Raw genomic sequence first — 11377 nt, 5'->3', positions numbered from 1 at the left:
AATTCAAAGATTTAGTTGAAAATACAGAAAATTGAACAGAACATCTACTAATATTGTCATGTTGTGCTCTGTAGATGTACTCTAGGCAGTGTGAAAATGATTGAGAAATATGTATATCGTGTGGGCTTTGGATCAACTCTAAAGTTTTTCAAGGAAATAGTGTTGGCAGTACAGTTTCTAAAGGACGCAGAATTATTTCCCCTCGACCATTGACCACATACCTCTGTGCCAGCAAGGATCCACATTATTGTAGATCCAAGATTCTTAAGCAATTTTTGTTCGCTCTGTTATATAAATCACAACCCCCATGTGGTAAATCTGGACGGAGAAACTTAGGTGGAAACTTACAATTTTGTCGCATTTTGTTTGCATAAAAATCACTGTTAGAAGATGTATTTATTCCCAGTTAAAAGTAAGGGGAATGGGTTAGGGTGGCAGTATTCCGGGTCGTAATACTGTAGTAGGCTGGTCATTCTTTCTCCGGCACTGCAGTTTTCACTCTGCCCTGGCAATGAGCCAAGAAGAACTATTTAGATACTTAGATCTAGATCACCACACTTGTTCTTAGTTCAGAATTGGCGCCCTCACACAGATTGGCTGAGTTATTTTCCAGGGTTCTTCTTCCGGGGCACGGGTTACTTCTGACGTTGACAACGTCTGTGTTTCACTTCATAAACAACGTGTGTTTTACTTCTTCGACAGAGCACAGCAAGCCATAGGTATCATGGCAGACGGAGAGAACAGGTGAGTTTCCTCAACAGACATTTTAAATCTCTGTATGTACGCAAATCGTTAAAAGCCCAAGAATGTCGTACATAGCAAATTTTACTTTTGAAGAAAGTGTATGGTGCAAATATGAAAGTTCGAACGATGAGAGAGTTTTAATGGGGTGTATATACAAAAGTCCACATTCATCAGAACAAAACACAGAAAGATTATTTGAACTCTTAAAGGGTAATGTTCAACTTTAGAATACTAAACTCAGGGGGGCTGTTTAGACGAAAAACAAAGGGTGTCTTAGGCTCACCTCGATGCGCTAAGTTGAATGGAACCCTCAGCTAAGCTGTACGACCACTACTTGCCCATGAAACTGCGACAATTTTATACACAGTAAGCTGAAGACTACCCACACAGAGATTGATGACGCGACCACCCGCGTGATCAGCAGTCAAAATGGCTTGCAGGTGGTTGCTCTGGCTGTGATCGGCTGAGCTTACTGTGTATAAAATTGTCGCAGTTTCATGGGCAAGTAGTGGTCGTACAGCTTAGCTGAGGGTTCCATTCAACTTAGCGCATCGAGGTGAGCCTAAGACACCCTTTGTTTTTCGTCTAAACAGCCCCCCTGAGTTTAGTATTCTAAAGTTGAACATTACCCTCTTAAAGTCCAAAGAAATAACAAATTTTAACAAAGTATGTATTATGGGACATTTTAATTATCCTATACAGTGGGATGGTACCTGGACAGGCGCTTCAGACAATAAATTTATTGAATGTTTACATGATGCATTCCTGATACAAAAGGTGTCAAAACCAACAGGAACTAAACCAGATCAAAATCCCAGTATTGTGGATCTGGAAATAGTAAATGAAAACAATTTAGTATCAGATATCAGCCACCTAGATCCCCTGGGAAAGAGTGACCATGATATATTGACTTTTCAGTTCCACATTTCATTGGTGAAGGAAAAAGCAGAAAAGAAGTATAAATTTGATTTTAAAAAAGGGAAACTATTATGGAATGAGAGAAATGATAAATAAAGTGGACTGGGCATGAATGGATTGGGATGGAAAGACGTGAACCAGTGTTATATACCAAAAGTGTCAGATAGACAGGAGAAAAAGAATCAAACCCCCATGGATGAACAATGAGATAATGAAAATCGTCAGAGAGAAATAGAAATATCAATTGTATAAGCTTGTATAAGCGTGTTTTTTTTTTTTTTTTTTTTTAAGAACTAAGTCAGGCCACTCCTATTTACGTTACATCAAAGAAAAGAATAAGTGCTGCAAAATCATTAAAAAAAAAAAAAAAAAAAAAAAAAAAAATTACGAAAGAAATTTAGAAATTTAGCCAAAAAATGTAAGCAAAGTCCCAAAATATTTTGGAAATATGTGCAAGAAAAAACGAAATTTAGTACAGGAATAGGGGTACTGAAAAAAGAAGATGGTAGCTTAGCAGAAAACGATCTAGAAAAAGCAGAAACACTTAATAAAATCTTTGCAAGTGTGTATACTAAAGAGACCTTGACAAATTTACTCGACCTTTGAGAAAGCTCCAGGTCGAGAAATGTTAATATTTGTGATTTAAGAGTCACTCCATTGGCAGTAGAAAAGAAGTTGCATGCCTTGGGCCCCTACAAAGCACAAGGACCAGACAGAATACACTCAAGAATATTAAAGGAATTGAGCAGAAAGACAGCTCTTCCTTTGAGTATGATTTATAATAAAACACTTGAATCTGCTTGCCTTCCTAAATATTGGAAGATGGCTGAGGTAACAGCTATATATATATATATATATATATATATAAAAAGGGTCAAAACATGAACCAGGAAACTACAGACCAGTGAGCTTGACTTGTATGTAAAATCTTGGAGACTTTTATCAGGGATACCATAGTATTACATATGACAACAAAAAATCTGTATGTAGACTGTAAACATGGTTTTAGATAGAGAAGACCGTGTACAACACAGCTCCTAGAAGTAATTGAAGATCTCACAAAAAATGATAGATATGGGTAAACCTATACACACAATTTATTTAGACTTTAGAAAAGCATTTGACTCTGTACCACTTCAAAGACATTTATTAAAATTAGCTTAATATGGTATTACTGGAGGCATACTAAACTGGACACAAAACTTCTTGTCAGAAAGAACACAGGTAGTTAGAACTGGAGAAAAAAATGTCAACAAATGAAAATGTTGTTAGTGGTATACCACAAGGTAGCATACTTGGCCCTGTGCTTTTTGCAATATACATAAATGACCTCCCTGAAAGTATAGAAAGCAAATGCAAACTATTTGCAGATGATACTGAACTTTACTGCAATGAACAAAATAATACTACACTACAAAAGGATAAGTTACAGGACTGGACTGATAGATGGAATCTGTATTTTAACGTATCAAAGTGTAAAGTAATGCACATGGGGAAAAAATCCAGAAAACAAATACCATATGATAATAGAAGACACCACACAGGATATGGAGAAATGTCAAAGTGAGAAAGACCTTGGCATAACTTTCGATAATAAACTGTCATTTGACATACATATACAGAATATAATAAATAAAGCCAACCAGATGATAGGAATAATTAAGAGAACATTTACCTATTTAGATAAAGATATATTTCTTAAACTGTATAAAGCATTGGTTAGATCACAAGTATAATATGGTAATATTGTGTGGCACCCATACCTCAAGAGACAATCTATAGCTATAGAAAGGGTGCAAAGAAGAGCAACTAAGTTATGAAAAGAAAGTAAATCTATGAGCTATCAACAGAGACTTATATACTTAAATCTGTATTCTTTAAAGGGTAGATGGCGAAGAGGGGACTGAATAGAAACGTACAAAATGTTAAATTGCTATAATGAAGTCAATACGAATAATATTTTTAGAGTGTCAGATTAATAGAGTACAAGAAATTCAATGATGAAAATCTGTAAAGAGCACTGTAATATACTAACCTAAGGAAAAATTCATTAGCTAATAGAATTGCACAAATATGGAATGCACTACCTATTGAAACTTAACTAATGTGTTAAAAAAATCTCCTTGACATGAACATCAGTTTAAAAGAAAAATTTATTGACTTTGACGAGTGAAATGTATGTACATGTAAAAGAAAAACATATGTGCATCTCACAAATCAAAGGAGACCGATACTTAAGGGGACATAGAAAAGGCCGTGAGGCCTAGGCAGTCAGATGCCAGTCCCTACACTACTACTACTACTACTACTACTTGATGAGCTGATTAAACAAATCCTATCATTATTGATTATTGAACATCACAGCATTGATTGGTATTTATTGCTGTGATGATGATGATGATGATGATTCTCTTGAATTTTTTTTTTTGTAAAACACACAGTGCACGTTGCTCGTTCAGTTCAACAATCCAAAACAGTAAAGACACCATCTGCTTAGTTACAAATCTTTTGGGTCACGGACTCTTTGGAGTGTCACACTAATGCTGCACATTCTTATCAAGTTTGCATTGTTACACTCAACATAAGCAGGCATATTAAATCTTCAGGGCATAGTTCTCCATATTTATGGACCAAAATCAGGAACAGTTTGAACACTACGATTAAAACTGGACAAAGTGTTAATTAAAAGGTTAAAAAAAATCTGCTTGATACTCTCTATAGTGGTCCTAAAATGCAAGTTTTCAAGATTTTGATGGGCATATGATTCTATTTTCAATGATGATTAAAGGAAATCAGGCATGCAAAGCAAACCACTGTAAGAATCTAGGCAACAAGAGGGGTTGTAAAAGGATCGCGAGGTAAAAAAAAGAAAAAAAAGCCACCACTACAACTACTGTGAAACTGCATGTTTGGTGCATATCTGTTATGCATGTGTGGGTGTATGTGTGAATGTGTGTCTTCATGTTTTACATTTATTTGCTTATTTATCATCATTGTTGTCTTATTTATTTATCTATTTATTATTATTATTATTATTATTTTATTATTATTACTACTACTACCTTTTTTATATTATAATTATTATTTATTTATTTATTTATGTAAGCTTATCTATTATTTATTCACCTTTTCTTTTTCTCAAGGCCTGACTAAGCGCATTGGGTTACGCTGCTGGTCAGGCATCTGCTTGGCAGATGTGGTGTAGCGTATATGGATTTGTCCGAACGCAGTGACGCCTCCTTGAGCTACTGAAACTGAAACTGATACAACTACTACTAAGAAACAGATGATCATTGCAGCAGGCTATGATTCCTGTGCAGTATTTTCACTCTTACAGTTATATGTGTCTTAATTCAAGACATTTTAAAAGCATCCCACAGACCCACATGATAAACATGCATCGTGGCCTTACTATTTTCAAAGTGTTAGGGATGCATATGAATGCCTTATCAGAAGTTCTGATATTTAATTTCAGGAATCCTAGTGAGGGTTCATGATAATGTCACATTAGTCACCACCATAGTTACAGCATCAGAGGTTATCAACTGATTTTTTTTTTTTTTTTTTCCACAGAGAGTGAGAAGGGCCTGTGACACTAACAGTATGACTTTTCAGTTATCCATGTTCTAATTTGAGTGAAGTTGTTAGTTGATTTGTTTTAATTGTTACAGGGAGCCCGCGGCTGGCGCAGAAACGACTGCAGATCCTACTTCAGTAAGTATTCCTACTGAATCCGTGTAAACAGATTTAACCTAATTATTTTGTAACCATTAATTCTTCACTTGTTCAAGACTATGCAGATGCTTGGCTTTTTTTGGGGGGGAGGGGGGGAGGGGGGAGTGCGTGGGGGTGGGGGGGGGTGGTCTCCCAACAGCAGGTTGTATATTGGAAAACCAGCATTCGCATGCGTCCACAGCTGTTTGATTTTCTCTGTATGCTTGCATATGTTTAAACTTGTCAACAAGGCAAGTACCAAAATATAGATATTTTTGGAGGGACCTGACTATCATTTCGGCATGAAATGATCGTAAGTATAGAAATGAGACTTCAGTGTTTACACAGAGCGTAAATTTAAGATCTTCTTGTCATTGACAACATTTATCTAGACATCGTCTTCATCACTGCCCTGCCCCTTCGTGTTCATTCTCTCTCTCTGTCTCTCTATATATCTCTCTCTCTATATATATACATATATGTGTGTGTGTGTGTGTGTGTGTGTGTGTGTGCGCGCATTTATATATCATAAAGTACCCTGAATTAATCTACTCTTCTTAGCTTTCTAGACCATAAAATGAAATTGTGAGACTCTTGGATGTGCTCATCTTGTCAGTGTATGTGTGTATGTGCATGTGTGTGTGTGTGTGTGTGTGTGTGTGTGCATGTGTGTGTGTGTGTGTGTGTGTGCGTGTGTTGTATCGTTGACTTTTCAGCAGACTGACACTGTGGAGGGACAACAGCCTTGTTCAAGCCCGCAGTCCTTAGTCTCAGAGAGAGGTATCTGATTTGTTGTCATTTTACAGCAATGTTTGGATCAGGCTGTTTGATTTTCTTTCACTGTTAGTGGGGCAGTCCTTGTAACAGATGTCAATTGGTAGAAGTTCTCATATTTGATGACCAGTATGTAATCTCTCTCTCTCTCTCTGTATGTATGTATGTGTATATATATATATATATATATATGTATGTATGTATATATATATATGCATATATATACACTCGGGCCCGCTTATAAGGAGCGCTCGGGGACCAAATTTTTTACTCCTTATAACCGAGGTTCCTTATAACAGAGTTCTCGGATATAAGGAGTAACCCAAGCCCAACTACCTTATAAACGGGCTTCTGCATTTTTTCGGTGTCAGTATCAGCAATTCTTCTTCTTCTTCTCTCTATCTCTCTCTCTGACTCTCTCTGTAGAAAATCATTGGATTCCCGTCAGTTAATCGGTTTTGTATTCTTATGGCAACTTCATCGCCTAACCTGATTAGCAGACTATGTTCTTTTTTAGACCCCCGCCTCTCCGAAGGGGGGGGGGGGGGGTCTACTGGAATCGCTCTGTGTGTGTGTGTATGTGTGTGTGTGTGTGTGTGTGTGTGTCTGTGTGTGTGTGTGTTTGTCCAGGCATTTTCTCGGAACTGACTGAATGAAATCACATAATTTTTGGTGTGTGAGTTCACAACCTTAAAAGCTAGGCACACGAACATTTTCAAGCACGAAAGGTCAAGGTCACAGCCACTAGGGTCAAAAAAGGTCAAAACGCATAAATTGCAATTTCTCTAAAAGTAGTTGACCGATTTAAATGCAGTTGTTTTTAATGGGTTCCTTGACGAAAGCGCTACCTGAAGTATCCTTAACCATTTCCACGTAGGACCAACAGCGAATGGGCAATTCGTGGTTCAAACCCGATGATGGCAATTTACCTGTTTGGGCATTTTCTAAGAACTGACTGAACGAAATCTCTTCTTTTTTGGTGTATGAGATCACAACCTTAAGAGATAGACACACGAACCTTTTCAAGCACAAAAGGTCATGGTCACACCCATTAGGGTCAAAATGGTCAAAATGGATAAATTACGATTTCTCTAAACGTAGTTGACCGATTTAAACAGTTTGTTTTAATTGCTTTCTTGACGAAACCCTACAGGGCGGGGGTCTAATGAGCCCCCCGGGGTCAATGCTTGTTGTGTAAAGCATTTGAATTGCGTAATTGCAGCTTATAATCAACAGTTTTGAAGGCCTTGCCTCTCTTGTTTTCTTTGTATTGATCTCCAGTTCATCATACAAGTTAAGAACAAGTGCACTGAAAACATGTTTGGTCAGCTTCGTGGTTATTGCATGATATCTGCAAGTGTTCCATCAAAGTTGAAAAGCATGCCTTCAATGTTCAAAAAAAAAAAAAAAATTTATACCAGGGTTTTTTTTGGTTTAAATTGTAACGCATGCCATGGACAGTTGAATGCATGATAAACAGGGTTACATCCGAGCTCAGCAAAGCCAAACCAAACCAAACCATCATCACACCCATCTTGAGCCACAGCAAGACCAGCATCTCATCCACCTACAGTGTCCACGACTTCAGTGTCCACCCAGTCCTGCCTCACGTCCCGGTTCAGCTGAACAATCACTGCGTCCAGGTTCGTCAGTTGCAAAACTAAAGAGTCCAGTTGTGTCACTTCTACTGAGGACTGACGAGCATCAGCAGTCAGGCTGTCCTCCCTTCCTGCTTCAGCAGGTAAGCTTTTGTCATATCCATTATGGCAGAAAATTTCCCCTCTGTGATTACTTCTAAATGTAGTTCTTCTCTAGTATAAGGGAATCGTAGTGGTAATGAACACTTCTTAGATTTGATGTCAAAATACTTTTATTATCTGCTGAAAACTAGAAAGGATGTAATAGAAACACTTCTAGGTACCATGCAACAATAAATAGAAATGTTCATTCAAAAAATAAAGTTCTTTGTTGACCCATCATCTATGCCGTTTTGGTGGCATTACTCCAACACCGCTCATTCCGAGTCCCCCTCCCCCCGCCCCCCACCAAACGACTACATCCACTGATCCTGGTTTGTCTGTTTCTGCCACAGGATATCATCAGTCCACAGGGATCTATTAATGTTAGGTTGTCAGAAGGCCACACACCAGAGGAGACGCTGCACAGCTGCTGATTCACTTTTGTGGTGCTCAGATGTGCCTGTTCTGATTTAACATAAGGACACCGCCTACTATGCCCCTTACTGACAACAATAACTGCTCAGCCGCAGAGCCAGTCTAAGTGAGGATTTCCCGCAGAGTGGAGACCACCACCACGGCCCTCCAACAACAGGCCCCCATGAACCTGCAGAAAACTAAGACCTTGACAGGACTCACCCCAAGCATAAAAGTGGAGGGGGATCAAAACTGATGTCACCTTGAGAGTAGGGCATGAAAAACACATCATTTACTATTGAAGATGAATGAGATTTATGATGATCACGATGCTGCTATGGAGGTCCAGTTCAGATTGGGGACTTTGACAAAGCTGCTTCCATCCATAATGATATCTTAGTGTTAACCAAGCCTGAGAGATACAGACACAGTGTTGGTCTGGAAATTCGAGCAGTACGCCCGGAGACGCATCAGTCAAGTATGATACTCAACCATGTGGCCTAGTTTTCCCATTCAAGCCCACAGCACAATCAGCTCTGGGTAGGAGCCGGTCACATGCCGAAAATACCCACTTCTACTGGGAATCAAACCTGTGTCCCCCCAGCTGTCAAGCCACGATGCTAACCACTTTGAAACAGCGGGTGATCACAAATCGTCATTCTCATGCATACCTAACAAAAAAAAAAAAGTTTCATTGCTATTTTCAACATATCTCAACAGCCATCTAATCTCTGTTCATTCAGTAATGTCAGAGTGTTGCAATGGGTTATACCCACATGACGAATGAAAAAAAAAAAAAAGAAAAAGAAAAAAAAGAAGCTGAACCCCCATGACAGCTGAGAAGTGGTCATCAGATGTCTGCAGTACACGTCTTTCCTGGGTTCGAGTCTGAGCGGCCACTGCTGCAGCCAACAGAGGACGGTGGCAGAATGGTTAAGATGCACATCTGCCAGTACAGAGTCCGTGAGGGTCTGGGTTCGAATCTCACTCATGGCCTTTTCTCCCAAGTTTGACTGAAAAATCAAACTGAGCATCTAGTCATTTGGATGAAACGATAACCAGAGGTCCCCTGTGCAGCACGCACTTGACGCACTGAAAAAGAACCCGTGGCAACAAAAGTGATGGCCATAGTCTATAGAATAAAATCCACTCTGATAGGTACATAAATGTATATGCATGCACTCAAGGTCTGACTAAGCGCGTTTGGTTATGCTGCTGGTCAGGCATCTGCCTAGCAGGTGTGGTGTAGCGTATATGGATTTGTCCGATTGCAGTGACGCTTCCTGCATCTAGCAAGGCCTGTGAAGAGGTCAAGGATAGGGTGTGTGACAGCGGAATGGGGTGCTCATGCAGGATGCTGTGGATACGTAATACCTGTGATGGAAAGAGACGGGGATGAAGACGAGGAGCAGGAGCAGGAGTGTACAGGTGCTGAGGGGAAGAGTGGCATGGTACAGGAGGGGGAGGACCAAGGTGAGAGAGTCCGAGAATGTGTGTGTGTGTGTGTGTCTGTGTGTGTGTCTGTGTCTGTGTGTTGTTGTTTTCAGTTTAACGTCTTTCCGCTTGAAGTGATTTTAGTGTGTGTGTGTGTGTGTGTGTGTGTGCGTGCGTGTGTGTGTGTGTGTGTGTGTGTGTGTGTGTTGTTTTCAGTTTGACGTCTTTCCACTTGAAGTGATATTAGTGTGTGTGTGTGTGTGTGTGTGTGTGGTGTTTGGAGTGTTTTCTTCTCATCAGAACTTGACAGAATTTAAAGCGGTCAGTGGCTTAATTAAGCAAGTCGGTAGCTTGGTGTGATAACATTGTGCACAAGGATGTGTGTACAGTGGGTGGGAAGTGGGGAACTGCAAGTGCATGTATGTGCGTATGTGTGCGCTTGCAAGTGTACTGTATGGTAGCACATAGGAAGGGGGAGGGGAGAGTGGGGGTTGGGGGGGGGGGGGAATGTACATGTGCTTATGTCTTCTTAATTCTATTTTGTGTTTTGATGTGCTTGCAAGGAAAATTTTCCTTGTTTTATGAGGCATGATGAAAGTCTGAAGTGTGTTGTCCAATGTCTTCAATAAAACGGATCAGAATTAAGAACGGAATTCTGGAAAAAAAAAAAGGGAACATTTCTTTCCATATCCAGTGAGCCCAGAAGGATCTTGGATAAACTAGTGTTTAGTAGATTTTTGGTGTGTATTTTTTGTAATGAGCAGAACTGTGCTCTGCTTCTTTTTAATTAACTGGATACTCCAACAATTCTCTTTCATGTCTAAATAGTTTCAAAGGACGTTAAAAAGAAAAAAAAAATATTATGTTTCATTACACATGAAGCACTAATTTAATGTTATGACAAAAAAGGAGGGTGGCTTAAAGTTAATAGATGCTTAGTTTTACCCGTGATTTAAAAGAATTAGTTACATTATTCTTCTTTTGGCCCATTCGTAGAGGCAACGGTTTAATTAACAATGTAACTTCTTCATTTTGACCCATTCGTAGAGGCAACGGTTTAATTAACAATGTAACTTCTTCAACTCATATATAACCCATTTGTGGTGGTAACGGTTTTATTAATGATGTTACTGTTTTAGTTCACATGTCACCAGAGCTTTGTCTTTTTTCTTTCTTTTTTTGTGTGTCTTTTTTTGCAGTGTACTGTGGTCTTCCATACTAAGTATTGCCACAACACAACAAAAGTACATGTTATTGTTTCTGTTTTTATTGTTGGTATTATGATGCATGCTATTGCTTCAGTGATCATGATCTCTTTTGTTTAAATTTTTGTTTTGATATTACTTTCATATTATTTTGCATGCAACAAAGGCAAACTTTTTTTTTTTTTGTACGTTAATCATGTATGTGTGCTCACAGTCACAGACACACAAACACAACACACACATGTACACACACGCACGCACACATACACATGTACACACACGCACGCACACATACACACGCATGCACGCACGCACGCACGCACGCACGCATTTATCATTCAGCTTAATCATTCAGTTTATCATTTACTGAGTCAGATTCTCTAAATTTGTTTGCTTTTTAATTCTTGAATTTTAATGTAATTTTTGTAATCATTT

General features: G+C 38.9%; 1 protein-coding gene across 3 annotated transcripts in view; it reads left to right on the top strand.

Moving 5' to 3' along the window:
- The first annotated feature begins 1167 nt into the window (after positions 1 to 1167).
- LOC143296068 (coiled-coil domain-containing protein 40-like) overlaps positions 1168 to 11377 on the top strand; it is a 43924-nt gene continuing 33714 nt past the window's right edge. For 2 of the 3 annotated variants that reach the window (XM_076607823.1, XM_076607821.1), the window contains exons 1-5: positions 1168 to 1300; positions 5334 to 5376; positions 6093 to 6156; positions 7631 to 7891; positions 9578 to 9776. In XM_076607823.1, coding sequence (XP_076463938.1) covers positions 9683 to 9776 — 94 coding nt within the window. In that variant the 5' untranslated portion in view covers positions 1168 to 1300; positions 5334 to 5376; positions 6093 to 6156; positions 7631 to 7891; positions 9578 to 9682. The remainder of the gene's footprint in view (positions 1301 to 5333; positions 5377 to 6092; positions 6157 to 7630; positions 7892 to 9577; positions 9777 to 11377) is intronic. The other variant, XM_076607822.1, reaches the window with a different exon arrangement.

This window comes from Babylonia areolata, chromosome 21 (genome assembly GCF_041734735.1).
Source record: "Babylonia areolata isolate BAREFJ2019XMU chromosome 21, ASM4173473v1, whole genome shotgun sequence".
NCBI lineage: Eukaryota > Metazoa > Mollusca > Gastropoda > Neogastropoda > Buccinidae > Babylonia > Babylonia areolata.
The sequence above is the reverse complement of the archived record's forward strand: the minus strand, read 5'-3'. Positions and strand labels throughout refer to the sequence as shown.